This window comes from Magnolia sinica, chromosome 1 (genome assembly GCF_029962835.1).
Source record: "Magnolia sinica isolate HGM2019 chromosome 1, MsV1, whole genome shotgun sequence".
Taxonomy (NCBI): domain Eukaryota; kingdom Viridiplantae; phylum Streptophyta; class Magnoliopsida; order Magnoliales; family Magnoliaceae; genus Magnolia; species Magnolia sinica.
In genome coordinates this window covers 139,941,873-139,960,603 of record NC_080573.1, presented here as the reverse complement: position 1 = coordinate 139,960,603, position 18,731 = coordinate 139,941,873, and the positions used below count along the sequence as shown (strand labels likewise).

Below are 18,731 nucleotides of genomic sequence, written 5' to 3'. Positions count from 1 at the left end.
TTTTGTTTGTTCCCTTCATCTGGGCCTGTATGACCTAATCAATAGATTGGATGTCAAATAAACAGTACAGTGGGCCTTAGGAGGATTTTAATGGTGGATATCCAATCTCTATTGTTTTCATATGGTGTGGTCTACCTGAGACTTATATCTGTCTCATTTATTAGATCAACCATAAAATGATCTTTAAAAATGGATGAACGGAATGGATGAAACAAATACATCATGGTGGGGCCCACAGAGCACCGACCATCATCCACGGGGCTTGTGTCAGGGGGAGTAGCCAATCCGTTTCCGGATATAAGGCACATACATCAAGGTGAGCCCCATGGTCAGGGATCTCATCCACCTCGGTGGAGCCGGGGATCCACGAAGCCGCGCCCATGAAACATGGCCCGTCTTTGTACGGACTGAGTGCAGTGGGACAATTGGCATTCCCTAATGCGTCAGGTTGGGTGGCCAACGGCTAATCATACGTCAAAAGACATGCACTGCGTCTCGATGGCTCAAGTGCTGGTAATCCAAACTGTTGATCCGATGGGCCTGAACTTGTATTACAACACGAGTGTATTGGGTACGGACTGCCGAGTAAACTGTGGGGCCCACACGTGATGTATGTGTCTTATCCACTCCATCCATCCGCTTTACCAGATTATTTTAGGTCATGAGCCCAAAATTGAAGCATATCCTTCGCTCAGGTAGACCACACCACAGGAAACAGGGGTGATAATGCAATTCACCGTTAAAACCTTCCTAGGGCCCACAGTGATGTTTATTTGTCATCCAATCGGTTCATAAGGTCACAGAGACATCGATGACGGTAAAACGCAAATATACGAAAACTTCTACGGCTCTCAATAAGTTTTTAATGGTGAGGCATTTATTCCGCACTGTGGTACATTTGGGCATTGGATCTGCTCATTTTTGGGCCTATCCCCATGGTGGGTAAATGGATGGACAGTTGGGATAAAACCCATACACCGCGGTGGCCCATCAGGGCTCATGCCTGTGCCAATCAGCATTCCTCGGCAACAGATGAATTACAAGGTCGTCATCCGCAATAGTACATTTTGCTGGAGCATAGCTCTATACACGAGATACATGTTTCAGTGATCCAAACCGTTGATCTGATGAACCACACTATATGATGAATTCTCTGAAATACCCAGACTGGAAGATCCTGACCTTTCAGTATTATCCCTTTTTTTTCTTGGAATGCAGGAATCCGATGTAAATGGTGTTAACCATCTGTTTTTAGGGCACCATGACCAAGGTTTGGCTGTGGAATTCCGCACATTAATCGGTCTTCACAGTCGACAATCACAACAAATTTTGGACAGGAAGAGGCCAATGGTCCATCAGATGTTAACATTTTCCCTTCTTCTTCTTTTTTTTCTTTTTTTTTTCTTATTTTACCATCTGTCGAGTCAGGTGGCTAGGATCACGTGGTTTGGTGCTGTTTTGAACTAAGGTTCAATCAATGGATGGTAGTGATCATCCTTCCCCTCTACGCGATGAGATCCAAACCATTAATCCTTTGACAAGCTATACCTAGACTAATTTTCAACAGCCACGTGCCAACTGAGCAACTATGCCCGTTGAATGTGGACCGTTGCTTTTATCTTTTCATCCGACTAACCATTTGTGATCTTTGCACCAACATTATTGAAATTGGTTCCAAGCTGTAGCATCCAGTGCTGAACACACCGTATCTTCATAGACAAATAACCCAAGAAACATAAGCAAGAATTCTCAAAAGTATTATACGGAGTACAAGGTAGCCGACAATGAGACATGAGAATGACAGCTACTGCAAGGATGATGATGGAAGGGGTGAAGTAGCCTGCCTCTCCATTCGTAGCAGCCACAAGCCCAAACCTCAGACAAGGTGCCAAAACTGGTCTGAGATGATCGCCTCCAATTTTAGTGATATCTCCAACAGAACGATTCGCACCCAGTTCCCGTTGAGTGTCTCGTCTCTTTTATCAAATTTGTGAGAACATCAGACTCCCCTTTCCAAATGATCTGAACAGGCTCACAAAGAGTTTGGAACTAACCACAAGCCAGGCAAGAAGATCAAGAAGCTATGCCGGCTGTGAGAATGCTGAGGTCTTCATCCATAAGGGCCGTCCCACCATGGCATTTTCATGGACAGAAAGGTAAGCAGCATTTAACCTAGCAATCAAATTCAAACTTCCAGAATCAGTAATCAATGTCTCTTTCTGGAGAGAGAGAGAGAGAGAGAGAGAGAGAGAGAGAGAGAGAGATTTTCAGAAAAGGTGGGAATATGAACACACTTGTCTACATCTGGTGTGGCTAAAGGATCAAAGGATTCCTCCCTTTGTTCTACAGTCGGGACTGTGCCAGCTATGGCTGCCATTTCTGGAACACCTTCAACCTGCAAAAATGGGAAGAAATGCAAAATGAGAAGGTTGGGTTTACATGGAAACCTAGGATTAGTTTATTAGTATAAAATCAACTTTCAGAAGACAAAGGCACTACATTAGCCAAAACAACTTCATGACCTTCACGATATCGCTACTATATGTAATTTGAATAGCATTTGGAAATTTTTGCCCCCACGATTGGTTGGGGTAAGGGGCATTAAAAAGTAGTTTTTCAGCATGGCTGGCCCTTCAACTGAGGGATAATTTTGTTTTTCATGCATTGATGAAAGTAGTCTGTTCCTACTCTGTTTCTTTGCATGTAAGCAGTGCTGACAATGTCATCACTGACATGGACCAATCACATTGCAACAAGCAGGAAATCCCTGCTTGTGGCAAGCAGAGGATCTGGATTCAAAATATAATGACCTAGATGCACCTCCGTCAGCATGATTACAGCTACCCTGTTTGACCAGTGGCATTTTTGATAAACTCAACACTAACAAGAAGCTTTTTCACTTTATTCACATTGAAAGGGGGGGGTTGTTTAAATCTCTCTTAAGTTTTTAGCATAAACTCGAAAATCTCAGTTGAGTAACTAGAGTTTCAAGTCAACTAGAACTCGAGACCCCAATCGAGTCTGAATCCATGTTGTGAATGATTTTTCTAAACCCACCCCTTCTTCTGTTTGATGTGTAAACAACTCAACCTCAAAGGAACGGAAATAAAACATACTTTTGGCATCTCGATAGGATGCATTCTCCACTGTAACATAAAAATTACATAATTTTTTTTAAAAATTTTGAAATGAGCATATCATATTCCTATTGATTATAGAAGCAGCGATACCATCCGGAAATCGTTTCCAATTGTTCAGTACAGCTAATTAATAAAAAATATGAAATTTCCTCATAACCCCAATTGGTATAAGGCTATGATGATTATGAATTTTCCTCTACAACCACTGTTATCCACACAATGGAAATCTAAACAAAACCAAGCTGTATAAGACTGAAGCTACTTAGAATGAAGCAAACATGATTTGCTCCAAACATGCCCAAAACAGGCCTGAAAGGATCAAAGGAAAAGTAGATTGTTTTATATATATATATATATATTACCTGTTGAGGGTATTGTCCATATCCAGCATAAGCACCATATGCATACAAGGATGGATCTTGCGAAGCTCCATAAGCATAGGCATCATAGCCTTGCCCATAACCATAATAAGCACTACTCCATTGACTGGGATCTGCTTGCTGACCCCAGCTTGCAGGTTGGTCCTGCAACATAGAAAGAGAAATAGATCTCATTTCGCCTGTAATGCATCAAGGAAAGTAACATATGGCACTTATAGAACAGAGAAATAAAGTCTTCAAAAAAAAATAAAATAATTAAAAAAATAAGGGACTTTCTTTATCATGCCTGGCCAAAGAATGAGCGAACAGCAACTGCAAACTATGCATATATTTCATCATCAGGAAATAGTTATTTCCTTTTAAATGCATACTTACCAAGCAACCCCTACATTATTCTCCAAGTAAGAAGCAAACATTTCTTCTCAACTGTAGACTACAAAGTAAAAAGAAATGAAACTCAAAAGGTAGAAAGCGCTAAAAGTTTTGTTGAAGCGAACAGTAGTTTTCACAAACATTTTTCCTATTTTAAATCACCAAACTGTTAATTTCCATGCTTTGTTCTGAAGTTTTTTAATAACTGGAATATATTGAAATGGGCAAAAATTCAATAGCAAGCAATGTGCCATCTTTCCAAAAAAAAAAAAAAGCAATGTGCCACATCACCTTTTAAATCTGAAGCAATAAGCAGAATCAATTGCCTCATTCACAACAAGCAATTTCCAACAAACCATTCTAGTCAGGAGATAAGAAGACTCGCGGACATTCTCTCTCTTATGGAAAGGACTTCAGCAATTTGTTGGCATTCACTTTTGGTGTCATGGCAATGAAAGAAATATCGAAAGCAAAGAAAGAATGGTACTGGTAATGGCATAAGAATTCATCCATCAGCAAATCCCGTTATCTGAACATAAGCCGAAGAAAAACCCTTCCGGCTTCAGAGCTATTCTGAACCCTCTCTCCCTCATTCCACAGAATTTACACAGCTAATGGCAGAACAAGGCAGACACAGATCCCCAAAACTAAAATAAATATACACTGAGAGAAGCCAATAACCCTAGAGAAGGTAAGAGGTCATTTGGGTGCCTGTAAAATCAGCTAGCTGTAAAGGGGATTGCGACCCGCCCCCGGATCACAACTATGGATGCACAGATGCAGCAGTTTATAATTTTATATTAGGGCACCATTTCCACCCTCTACGATTGAAATAAGGAAAGGAAGATGCCCCGGATGGTACCCACTGTTGCAATGCAATATGGGGTACGTGCACTATTTGTGGGGCCAACCGTGATGTTTTGAACATATCCAACCCATCCATTAGTTCTGTCCCATTTTTGCTATCCTTGGGCCCCAAAAATCATGCTGATCTCAAAAGCTGGTGGGCCACATCAACAATCTAGACGGTTTTAATGCTGGATGTTTTTATTTTTTACCATCTAAGAAATGCCACCTTTCAAATAATTTGGAAATTAATAGCATAGTTCATAAGTCTTTTTCAATTTAAATCATTTATAGTTTCTCCACATAAAAGGACATTTGAATAAGTGGGCCCACTTTTGTGGCACACCTCAAGCATGGTTTGGCCTAAGGATCAACTCAGGGCTTTATCAAGATGGGATCAACCCAATGGTCCATCTTATATCAAACTCTTTTATGTGACTTGAAAATTTTAGAGGGATTTACTGCTCCAAACTCTGTTTGGTGTGAATGCCCTATTTCTAACTGTTAAACACTTTTAAGTTATCCAAACACAAAACTATTTACCTGTAAACATTTTACAAGTTAAAGCCAAACATAAGAAATTGTAAATAGTTTCAAGTGTAATGTATTTACAACTAAAAATTTTACAGGCATCCAAATGTACCCTCGTGCCTATCCAACATCAGTAATTCAACCTGGTTCACACCCTCCTTAGCTCACTTGTCCGCCTTAGAATTTGTTGACCCATGAGCATGAGGCAAGGAAACCGAGATTGTCGAGTAAATATCCAAAGTTTTCTCCATCATGTTCGCTACTCTCCAAGGGGGTTTAACATGGTTAATCGATTTATCGCATTACTCAAATCGCCTTCTACAATCAACAGGCTTGAGGACAACATCGAGCTTAACACCATGAATGAGAGTGGCAGCTCCTATAAAATTAGAATCCTGAACACCTATTAGACCTGAAACTCAAACAGGGATTGACCCCTATCACTCCTGTCCCACCGATACCAACCAGGCCTGGGTTTCAAAAGAACACACCGTCAGAATCCGGCTTGAAATATGTCCAAATCCAAGATTTTTGGGGTGAACATCTCGGATCCTGACCTGTCCTCCTTCGCTGAATCCTTTGGCTGCAAATCGGCTTCGTTTCTGACGACTTTTGTTGGCCTGCCTCTTGCTATTGGCTCTCCTCCCAAATCGATGTGGAACAATGTCGTTGAAAAAATTCAAAAAAAGCTTGCGTCGTGGAAAGGTAGATACCTCACAATGGGGGGCAAGCTTACTCTTATCAAAGCAGTTTTATCCAACATCCCCATCTATTTCATGTCTCTTGTCAAATGGCCGCCCTCAGTCCTACTTCGGATCGATAAGTTGAGAAGAGATTTTCTGTGGTGCGGAAAGGATAATCCCAAGAAATTCCATCTCCTTGATTGGCAGGAAGTCTACTCCCACTTTCGTGACAGTGGTGCGAACATTAAAAGGTTGAAAATTCTGAACAAAGCCCTCTTGGGCAAATGGTCCTGGAGACTGGCATCAGATCAGGATGCTTTATGGTGCAAGATCGTAAAAGGCAAATACGGCCACTCACCAGGAGGATGGTGGACTAGGGACTCGACAGTTTATAGAGCTTCACACATTTGGAGGGATGTTCTGCGATCCAAAAAACACATTCTTGACAATGTTGCTTTCTCCCTCGGTAATGGCTCAGCGATTCGCTTCTGGGAGGACACCTGGCTGGGAGAGTCCTCACTGAAAGATAGGTTTCAATCTATTTACCGCCTCTCGACCCTTAAACAAAGCCCCGCCTCGGTCTTTTACTCAATTTCTTCTTCGGTAACTGTCTGGGACATCCCCATACGCAGGAATCTTCATGACTGGGAGATTACTGATTATGCTCATCTGCTGGAAAGCCTATCCACTGCCTCCCCAATTCCGGAGGAGTCCAACAGCATCATCTGGACTAAATAAAAATCCTGTCAATTCTCGGTGAAGTCATTGTATGAGGTTATTGGCAACAACAATCCTTCCAGCCCTTTGACCTCTTCATTCATCTAGAAATATCCACCCCCCCCCCCCCCAAAAAAAAAAAAAAAAAAATCTCTGTTTCATGTGGCTTGCATCTAAGAATCGGATTCTCACAATCGATAATTTGAAAAGTAAAGGCATGCAACTGCCGAATATCTGCCCATGTTGTATGAACAGCGAGGAAACTGTTGACCACCTGTTTGTTCACTGTCCGTTCATCTCCCTTATCTGGGTCGAATTTTTCAACAGATTCAACTTCAGCGGGTATCTTCCGGCCTCCGCTTTTCAGCTGCTGGCCTTCTGGAATGGGACCAATCTGGGCAAAACAAGAACCCGGGTTTGGAGAATGGTTATCGTCGCAATCTGGTGGACAGTTTGGATGGAGAGGAACAACAGATGTTTCAATAACACGCATTCCTCGCCTCAATCTGTGGCCTCTTCAGCGAAACATCTCATCATCGAGTGGGCAGCAACTGTCTCTTATCTTAAGGATTTCGACTTTATGTTTTTAGGTTCTTAGTTTTCCTTTTCTTTGTTTTTCTGCCATCTCGGCAGCCTCCTTTGTACTTCTTTCTTTTTTAATTTAAATCACCTTTAAAAAAAAAAAAAAAAAAAACCGGCTTGAAATAGCCAGCACTCCAGCAAGGGGAGGGCACCACCTTTTGGAAACATTAGACTGACTACCGCACATTACCATCTCATCCCACTTGGACTAACATAGATGGAAATGAGTGTCATCTTGTGATACTATATTGCTTTCCCCATCTAACTATGAAATTACGATCTTTTTTCCTACTGCACCGACTAAAATTCCCTCGCCTCTGAAAATTTTCCTGTTTCTTACCCATCCACATGCACCACGGGCAACTTTAATTAGCCAGTTTCCACAACCATCTTACAGTCTGCCCCCATGCAAAAGAGCTCCAACCAGGAATTCGTCACTGACTCTGGTATTACAGGATGCCAAACTTCTCGAAAATAAGCACCGAAATCCTCCATGCAAAAGAGCAATGCAGGAAAAGATGGGGAACATTTTCTTCCGCAACCAAAAACTAGAAACAGCTGTTTTGTAAAGCAAACCCTCTCTACTGAAGGTTTCTATTTTTTACTTCTAGAAAGATTTTCCCAATAATATCCCAAGAAAAACCTTTAAAATCTAAAAATCTCACGAGAAATTACCGAGAAGAAGAATTGTCACTATGCCTGCAAGATGCCAAACTTTGAAAGGTGCCAGATTTATCCCTTACATGACTTGATCCTCAATCCAGAGGCCCCCTCATCACATCTGAAGTGTATCCTGAACGAAAGAGCCTAAAAGATGGTATAGATCCAAACAGAAGAGTATCATCTACATTTTGGGTATAAGGGGAAGAGCATCCGCTGTTCCAGGCCTTATTAAGGCATGTGCATCAGAATTGTCTCACATGGATTCATAATCTTAGCAGGCCTCTGCATTGCAAAAAAGAAAACCACCCCATCCAGATTTAAGATCTTCTAAAAACATCCACCCCAGCCTCCTTGGAACATCTTAAACGCTAAAAGCTTCCACCATTAACCTCCAAAGTCACCATTGGTTCTGGTTGCCATTCCAAATATTAACAATGCATGGCTGACAAGCCTGTTAATCTATCACAAACTTCTACACAACTCCGATGTCAATGTCAGATCAATAGATATATCTATGGCCTCCATGCAGATACCCAACCCAGAGAGTTCACATGCGCACACATGCACTGGAAGCTAAGCTAACCTTGGAAAATCCACCCTAGCCTCCTTGGAACATCTTAAACCCTAAAAGCTTCCACCACTAACCTCCAAAGTCACCATTGGTTCCGGTTGCCAGTCCAAATATTAACAATGCATGGCTGACGACAGCCTGTTAATCTATCACAAACTTCCACACAACTCTATTGTCAATGTCGGATCAATAGCAATGTCTATGGCCTCCATGCAGATACCCAACCCAGGGAATTCACACACGCGTGCCTTGGAAGCCAAGCTAACCATTTCGGCAAGTTGGTGGAAGCACAAAGTTCTTAAACCCTTGGGGGCATCATCAATTTGACCAGGGTTTCACTATGTGTGTCGTTTGAAGTTTTTTGCAAACACCTTTTTATATTGCATTTTGTTTTAGACCAATAATCACTTCTCCCTGTATGAAGAAAAGAGGCACTTTATGCGTAGAATCTATGAAGAATTTCATTTGCTATATCGATTTGGTGGTGTCAAAACCATAGGCAGCTTCTTGACCCTGCTTCAGAACCATGAAATTCCTAGGAACTTCAGCCCCTAAAGTGACCTACTTGTAATTCTAGCAGCCCACCCAACTGTCCCTCCCATTGCTAAACAATTTTTAACTTGCTACCATTCTTCCTTAATTTGCAAGTGCATTCTTAATCTTTCAGATGTTATGATTTCCACAAGAAAAGGGGGAAACGTTAAAACAACTAAAAAGAAGAATTCATAGAGCCAACACCATGTCTATCATTGAAGCATAGCATCCAGAAAACATCACTAGTAAATGTGAAACAGTCGTACCTGCTTATTTGCTGGGCTTCTACCCCATGAAAGACGGACAGTCTGTTGGCCAATCACAGTTCCTTGTAGCCTCTGTATTGCTTCTTCAGCAGACGCTCTATGCAGCAAAGACAGAAATACAACTAATAGCCATTAAAAAATGAATGAATGAAATACAACTAAATAGAACATAGAAGTTTTTTTTTTTTTAATCAATAAAACAAAGAAGCTACTTGATGTCCAAAAACTAAGCACATGGGAAGGTATCAGAACTATTTTGCTAAATCCAATAAGTCCTCAAAATATACAATTATTTAAAACAAAAGCCACGGCCTCAAGGGAAACAGCTAAGAGAACAAAACAAACATCACAGCCCGAGGCAAAGTGAAGAATACAAATTAAACAGACATCAAATCAGTATCTCCCTTCTGGCTTCAAGAGAAAAGAACGCACCCATAAAGAGAATGAATGTGCCCGACACCTTCCATTGACAAACATTTATCCCACCCACGAAACACATACATAGCAACAGCACACACATTCTGACCATTTTCTTTCTTTTTCTGATTAGCATAACCATGGCATTGAACTATTGGGGTGGTTTTTTTCCTTTTTTTCTTTTTTCTTGAGAGGTAACTACTGAAGTGGAAATGGGATCTCTTTTTTAAAACAAACAGAGCGTTCTTAACTTTCTAGAATGTACCTAGTGCCAAACTGTACAAAGCCACATCCTTTACCCATTGGTATCTTAACATAGACAAGCTCCCCAAACTGCGCAAAGATCTGCCTCAGTTCATCTTCTGTGACATTAGGGTCCAAACCACCAACAAATATCTGTAGGAAAAATGACAGAAAATAAGAACTCCTGAAGAAAATCATGAATAGAATGGTAGAAGGAATTGATCATTAGCTTACTGTTGTATTCGTAATATCACTGTCCGCTGGAAGTGCCTGCACTTGTGAGGTGCTGTATGTTGGTGCTGGATATATAGCTGTGAAAACAAATTTAAACAGCACACAAATTACAGGTTTGCCCAGAACAATGAATCAAAGTGTTGCTTAATACATAAAAACTGCGCACAAGGGTGACAAGTTCTATCAAAAGAATTTGGCATTAGATTTAGAATCAACGTAAATTTCAAAAAGGAGCCCATTCAATGAACTTGCTGTCATGTCCTGAAATCCGATTACTGAGTGTGCACCCTCAGACCCGAGTTACGGATCACAACTCATAAGTGCACTTAACCCAGTCAATTGTGCAGTTTATTCAGAGGCAAGGGTTATATTCATTCTAAGTTCCATCTATTGTCATTCACAAACACCAACATCCATGCATTTCCAACATTCATAAACCACTCAACTTGATTCACTAGATACCATCCATCAATCAATGCGGCTGACCCATTTGGGACCTTATTTATAGCTCTAAATCAAATCAAATAAATATAACCATAACCAATGCTTAAAATCTTAAAATCAATCAAATGAGATCGAAAATAGATAGCCAGGAATGGTCCAAAGCGGCCAATTCCTCTTCCGTCAAATAAGGCCACGTCTCACTTGGATCGTTCACTGGCTCAATAGCACTTTCCTGTTCTTGGGCCAACTCATCAGCCACCACTTCATCTATATGGTTTTTCCATTAATAAAACACAAACTGGTCGGGCCTGGTGAGAAAATCCAACATGGTTCATGCATATCAAAACTATAATAGCATAGAAAATACATAATGCACAAAGGTATGAATGCATCAAATGGGATAATTGTCCATTTGCTTGGATTGGATAATCGTCGACCCGCATTCACCAATTGGGTAAGCTTCCACCTTTCGGTAAGCATGGGCATGGCCTGCATATGGTAACAATTGTAACAAGATCGACATTTCTTCCAGGAAGGTCCCCCAGGATCGACTATGCATACGTTAAGAAATGGAGGATGATTATGTTTTCCCCATTCTTTGATGGTTCATAATACTATGTGTTTTCGAGCGTATATACAATGACAATCTGTGTACAAAAAATAATAAGTAAAGCATCTATACATGTGGACATGCATTAACAAATTAGCATGCGAACGAACATACACCGATAGATTACCTCTAACTAAATTAATCATTTGACAGCATATCCAACAAACTAGACGAGTAATAATCAATCCACTTTAATTTCAATGAAGGAAACACGTTGAGATCACTCACCTAGATTCGGTGAAAATGATTCCGTAAAATGCTCGGATTGGATCAAATTAGAAACCCCTATTACAATCATGTAACGAAATCATTTGCTAATTGTTTTAATTCAGATGGTGGGGCCCACCTTTGATTGATCGAGTCCCAACAATGTGGTCCACATGGTGGTCATTGTCAAACAACCATTCACTCCAAAAGCTTAAGCTGTCAGAGTGTGGTGTATCATTGTATATTAAGGGGCTTTATCACTTCAACACCCCCCGGCATGTGCGGGGTGGGAACTCCGCACGGGAACATACTGACAAGGGTGGAGGGACACACACCATAAATAGGCCAGGCTTGATTTCCAGGTCCTTGGGCCGGACTTGATTTTCCTGACCCCCCGTGGGAGAATAATATATTAGTGAGGCATATTTGCTACTCTCGAGATTCGAACATAGGACCTTCCGCTTTGATATCATATCAAACAACCATTTACTCCAAAAGCTTAAGCTGTCAGAGTGTGGTGTATCATTGTATATTAAGGGACTTTATCACTTCAACGTCATATGCTGATCAATCAAATCCCTTCAGCCCCAACCCTTAACACAAGGTTTGTAAGTATTATAGGTTAATGTGGGGCGCACTTGATCATATCAAAGTGATTGACCACTTTCCAACGACCTACAATGGTCTGGATATGCTTAATTTAATTAAATCTAAAATTTTAATGGTGCATAAATTCATATTCACAATCTTGGAATCAAACAGATCTGTTCCGGGTGTCTGTCAATCAAATTGATTCCAATCGATGGCTTGTCGATCGAATTGATGGAAGTCATATTTGATCTGCTTTTGGGAAATTGGGGATTTCTCAAATTTAATGACTTAAGGTCCAATCAGGCTTGATGGACTAATCCAAACCAATCATCGGTCTTCTCTCGTTCAATCAAAAGAGATGACTGTTGATCGACTACCCTTTATTTAGAACTACATAATTTTGAGTAATAGTCACTGTCCGATCGGTGCAGGATGTCAGTGTAGCCTGCACCCAACAATCAGATGAACCGACTAGATCAGATCGAATGTCGCACGTCCAATGATTCGGCCCGATCAACAATACATAATAGATCTAGAATATAAATCATATCAATGTGGCCCACCTAATGTTCAGATCAATCTGATATTTGGGTTTCTTGCATGTTTTAACCTTAGAAATTGGATGAACGGAGTGGATCTAACCACACACATCCTAGTGGCCCATCCCAATCCTCTGCACCTAAGTCACAAAAACACTTGCGCAGGAAATTGGGTTTCCTTTATTAGATGTTCTAGATCTCACAATGCAATGAACTTATGACCAATTTGGTCCGTTCATTGTTTTGCTCAAATACTCATAACTTACATTATCCAATTTTAATAACCAAATCGAGTCGATTCTAGGAATAAGGATTAAATCGCCTATATCCTTGTGTAAGGAACGATTCTCTGCACCGAAAGCCTAAGACTATTGCACAGCGAATCGGGCCTTCCTACTTAAATGTGTACAGTGGACGGATGGCTAATCTAAGCCATCCATTGCACAGATCAATGCCACATTACATAAAGAAAAACAAGACAAGATTAGATTATTAACCTATGATGCGTGTTTCCCACAATTCTTCTCTCTCTCTCTCTCTCTCTCTCTCTCTCTCTCTCTCTCTCTTCATTTCCTTTCTTCCTTTTTTTTCTAAGTGCTCAGGGTATTACTTAGTCTCTTTGAATTAGAGTAGTATTCTCTCCTCTCGCGACTTCTTCCTTAAGAAGGAGAAGTCGTTGGGACTTGGGAGGTTGAGAGATACGAGGGAGAGAGATAAGAGGATAGGGAAATAAGGCATAAGAGGGAGATTAGAGATACATAACGTCTCTCTCTCTCTCTCTCTCTCTCTCTCTCTCTCTCTCAAATTCAAAATTATTTTTTTCCTTCAAAATTTATGGGCGTTACATTAAAATGCCGATCTTGGTAGAATCGTTACTAGATGTGGGCCATGCCCATGCCTACTGAAAGGTGGAAGCCTACCCAAGTGGTGGATGCAGGTTGACGATTATCCAACCCAAGCAAATGGACAATCATTCAATCCGATGCATTCATACATCTGTGCATTTTATGTTTTCTATGCTATTTTAGTTTTGATGTGCATGAACTATATTGGGTTTTCTCACTATGTCTAGCCAGCTTATGTTTTATTGATAGAAAAATCATACAGATGAAATGGTGGCTGATTAGTTGGCCCAAGAACAAGGTGTTGTTGAGCCAATGAATGATCCACGTGAAATGTGGCCTTATCTAACGGAAGAGGAATTGCCCGTTTTGGATTGTTCCTAACAATCTATTTTTGATCTCATTTGTTAGGATTAATGTGATTGATACATGTCGCATGTTGGTATTGATTTTAAGATTTTAAGCATTGGTTTGGTTATGGTTATATTTATGTGATTTGATTTAGACCTATAAATAAGGTCTCAAATGGGTGGGCCTCATTGATTGATGGATGGTATCTAGTGAATGAAGTTGAGTGGTTTATGAATATTGAAAATGCGTGGATGTTGGTGTTTAATTATTATGTGTGAATGATAATAGATGGAACTTAGAATGAATATAACCATTGCCTTTGAATAAACTACACAATTGACTGGGTTAAGTACACTTAGAGTGTACGAGTTGCAATCTGTAACTTGGGTGCAGGAACACACTTAGTACTCGGATTTCGGGACGTGAAACTTGCTCTAAGTGAACTGACACCAGCTAGAAATTTTAGGACAACGCTCCAGGGGTGGTAACTAGCACATAACTGGTTATTGCTTTGAATGTGCCCAAGCTACCTCACTTGACAACGTCAACCCTCAGTTATTATTCAAAGTCATAGGAGTAAACAATGCAAGTTCAATGACTAGCCATAACATTTCTGATTCAACTCCAAGGAGTAAAACTTAGCAGAATGTGACTAACTTTACATAAGATGATTGCAAACAGTTCCACAATTTGACAAAAGATTAATTTATGGTTCTAAGAAAGATTTTAGATCACGTTATGTAGGCTCTCAATCAAAGCACTAGGCAATCAAATCCTAAACTTTTTTTTGATAGGTAGTCCCTTACTATACAACCCATTAAATGGGGTAGTCATAGAGCTTTGAAATTTCCGTACCATTGCTACTAATTTGTTTTTAAAAAAATCATAAAAACAATGAAACTAAAATTACAAAACAGAGTATTGCCAAAAAATATGATGGGGTGATAATTTTTCTTATGAAGCCACAATAAAATAACTCAAATCCCAAATTTGAAATATAACTGTAAAAAGGACCAAAAAGAACATGTTTATCAAACTTTCAAGAATGTTAGACAAGTGTACATAATTGCTTTGAATGCAAAAGATAATTTACCTTTAATTGCTGGGTATTGTTGCTGAAAACCAGTGGTCTTCTTTGGTGTAGCTGCACTGATACGCATCGGCCTAGTTGAGCAATATACCCCATTCATTTCGGTCATGGCACGGTTTCTTTCCATCTCATCTGAAAATTTAACAAATCCATAACCCTTTGAACGACCAGTATTAGGATCCGTTACGACCTTGGCACCTCTTACGGATGGATACTGAGCTCGAAAGGTCTCTTGTAACAAATAATCCGTGACATCGGGCGCCAAATCCCCTACAAAAATGGAATGCTCAGGTCCAGCATCTGGACGCCTTTCTCCAATGCCAAAAGAAGCCCAATTCAGCCTGAAAGTCTGTTCTGTTCCAGGCATCTGTGTGCCATTGTAGGTCTGCAGGATTCTTTCAGCTGCTGCGTGAGAAACAAATTCCACAAACCCATAACCTTCAGGCTGGCCTGTGATCTTGTTTCGTATAATTTTTATCGAAAGAACCTATCATTCGACAGAAACAATCGATTTAGGATGGTAAGTCCAATTGGGCACATCCGATAATATCCTACTCATAAATTCACACAATTATAACTTCTAAAAAAAGGTTGCTCGTGCATTAAAAAAAAATAAAAAAAACAATAATTATTATTATATAAATAAATAAATAAATAAACCGGTAAAGTTGAGTAGGTATGGGGCAGGGTAACTTTCTCTACCGAGCGCCGCATGAGGGTTCACTTGCGCTAGACTCCAATGTCAGTATTGCACCATGTAATAAATGGCAGTGACTCTTCAAACGTACACATGGCATAGTTTTAAGGAAATCCAGACCGTCCAACTGTGAATGGAACATAACCGAAAAATTGCAGTGATAAGACAAGATTAAACATATGAGTTTTCCCTTTAAGTTTTGGAGCACTCAATATTTCACTCTTTACTACCCATTAGATAACTGTAAAAGGATGGTAAGGATTGATTGGTCACTCATAGGGATTTAGATGTATGCTCCATCCACAATTTGGGGGCTATGGATAGCTGTAAATCATTACGACATGTGAGAGGATGAGTCACCAACATTATTTAAATGGTGCAAAACTAAAACTGGAGTCCAGCCTTTCTCCATAAATTCAGTTCCCCCACATGTCGGTCGGTTAGAGAAAGTGACACCCTCTGAATACCTACACAAGGTAGGCTAGAGCCACCATTCTGCAAAACATTCCTGCTTATTAATTCACATTCAGAAAAAAATATACATGCAAGAAGAACTGCAGCATCCGAAGTTCAAAAACGTGGACAAAAATAATAAAAACCTAAATACATATTTGAAACAGAAGAAAACAGTGCAGCAAGAACTACACATTTAGCAGCATATACATCAACCAGCCCAAATTAATGGAGTCATTCATCCCATATTTCAACTGGTCCTTTCAAATGTGTCAATGGGCCAAAATCCTCCCAGCAATTTTATCACAGCCTTTCTTTTTTTTTTTTCTTTTTTCTTTTTTTTGAAAGATGAATTCTATCACAGCCTTTCTTCCCATTGCATACAGACTATTGGCAATACATTCTTTTGACCACCCATTTTCAGCCCGGCAATAGGATGGCTAGGACTTTCTATAAACCCTGGAGCCCATGACACAAAGGTCCGGCGGATGACATGTGGGCCCCACCCGTGGAAAAACGAGGAGAAGGGAGAGTAGCATCGACAAAAGGGGGTATAGATATCAGCACTTTTTATATTATCTGATTATCTTCAGCTCTAGAAATCAATGAAAGACAAATAAAAATAAACTAGTCTCACTGGCATGCGATCAGCAAGCAACCCTAACTTCTCAAAATTCAGGCCATAAACTAGTCTCAGCGGCTGGAAACCCTAGAAATCGAATAATGCCCTGGAAAATGAGGAAACACTAGCTTTTTGGAGAGAGAGAGAGAGAGAGAGAGAGAGAGAGAGAGAGAGATACCTCTCCGGTATGGGCAAAGCAGGTGTGGAGGTAGTTCTCGTCGACCCAGTACTGCAAATCGCCGATCCAAAGGGTTCTTATCTCGTCGGCCGAGGTTGGTTGGTGGTACGGGGGCTGAGGAGCAGCGGCCCAGGACTGGGGGTGCTGGGCGGGTTGAGCCTGCTGCTGCTGCTGCGCCCCACCGCTCATCATCATCCACTGCTGCTGCTGCTGCTGCGACTCCATTTCCATTTGCATGACTGACAGGGCGCGCATGATATATATATATTCACCCGTGCGCAGGAGGACCACTATGGTACTCGGGCCTAGCAACGCCACTCGCGCATCCTCGTCATTCGTTCAGTAGGCCTGCCAAGGATTAGGCCGAAAATCACACTGGTGGTGGCAGTCAAACGGACGGTTGAAATAGGTGGTTAAGATCGCCCGACCAATTTGATCTGTGGACTTGTGCTCCATCCAGTACAGGGGCCACGAATTGGATGGTCCACAATTCCGAGGTTGTATGCACCACGCACGGTTGATGGACCATGGATGGTGACGCTGGCATCTTTTAATGATAAGGCTGTTCAGCATGCGGGTTCTGTATATTGATTGAGGACTGTAGAAAAATCTCATTGACGGACGGTTATAATCATTCGCACTGTGATCTTAACGAATGGACGATGAAAATGACATTGGCGATGATCAGCATCAAAGATAAAAAGGGCGATGATCAATTGAATGGACGCGATCGTCCAGTAGACAACCGTCTATATCTAGAGAGCCGATTTATCACGTGACCAATATCATGAGAAACAGATAAGATCGCATAAGTTGCATAAATGGAAAAAACAAATATCGGCTTATCAAAACTTTTGTGGCTCACTAATGGTCAACCACAATTGTTTCTCATGAAATAGTTCACCTGATAATTGGATTTGCTTAGAAAAATGCTATAAAATGATATGGAACAATAAATGAACCGGATGTATACATAATACATGCATCAATGTGGGACCCACCGTAACCCATGGTAAGGCAGCGGATTGGCTGGTGTACCACACACTAACTATATTGCTAGTGTAGATCCATGTTGTGCAAAGACGAGCGCCGATGCTCCTCCAACGCCGAGTGGTACAAACGGTTCAAAGGAGATCAAAGTTTCATGGGCCACACAATGATGTATTTATTATATACAAACTGTTCATACATTTTCTAGGGTCATTTTAGAGCATTAGCCAAAAACTGAATCGTATCAACGGGGATAATATTTTTACCCTTAAAAATTTAGTAAGGCCCCCTATAACGTTTATTTTTCAACGAATCTCTTCATAAGGTCATGAATACCTTGTCGCAGAGGAAAAACAAATTTCATATTGATCTTAAACTTCTGTAACCCCAATAGGGTTTCCATGGTAGAAGTTCAATTCCCCACCACCTTTTGCAGTGTGGTCCACTTGATCTTTAGATCTTACTTATTTTTCGGCTCAGGCTTTAACAGGAGCTCACAAGATGGATGGACAGTTTGGATATAAGACACAGAGCTTGCTTACGTTAATACACCATATAGCCGGTGTGGTACGCCAGCCAATCCACTTCCCATGGCAAGGGCCGCACGTTCTTGGGTGAGGCCGGGGTCTCACTTTATCTACTCTCCTGTATCTACGGCAAGATACACATGATGACTCATCTATCTCAGTGGTTATTACGCCACGTGTCCAGTTTGAAGAGAGCAAACCAGATAAGAAACGGTGGGCCGAGTTAGTATTTGTTATATCCATTCGGTACGTTAGTTTAGGCAGAGCTAGCCCAGAGATGAATCAGGTCCAAAGCTCAAATAGATCACATAAATTTATTTTATTTTTTAAAACGGCAGGGATAAAACACCTAACGTTCATGAGGTGACTGACGAAGGAGAACACAAATATCAGCTTCCCAAAATACTTCCG

The 18,731-nt window shown here is 40.7% G+C and overlaps 1 protein-coding gene across 1 annotated transcript; it reads right to left on the bottom strand.

The window, feature by feature from the left end:
* Positions 1 to 1,659: 1,659 nt before the first annotated feature.
* LOC131221137 (polyadenylate-binding protein RBP47B') lies at positions 1,660 to 17,043 on the bottom strand. The gene is made up of 8 exons (XM_058216290.1): positions 16,804 to 17,043; positions 14,857 to 15,340; positions 10,180 to 10,256; positions 9,968 to 10,098; positions 9,286 to 9,382; positions 3,503 to 3,664; positions 2,295 to 2,395; positions 1,660 to 2,172 (listed from the first exon to the last, which is right to left on the bottom strand). The coding sequence occupies exons 1-8, from the start codon at positions 17,038 to 17,040 to the stop codon at positions 2,082 to 2,084; spliced, it is 1,380 nt and encodes a 459-aa protein (XP_058072273.1). The 5' UTR covers positions 17,041 to 17,043; the 3' UTR covers positions 1,660 to 2,081.
* Between the last annotated feature and the right edge of the window lie 1,688 nt (positions 17,044 to 18,731).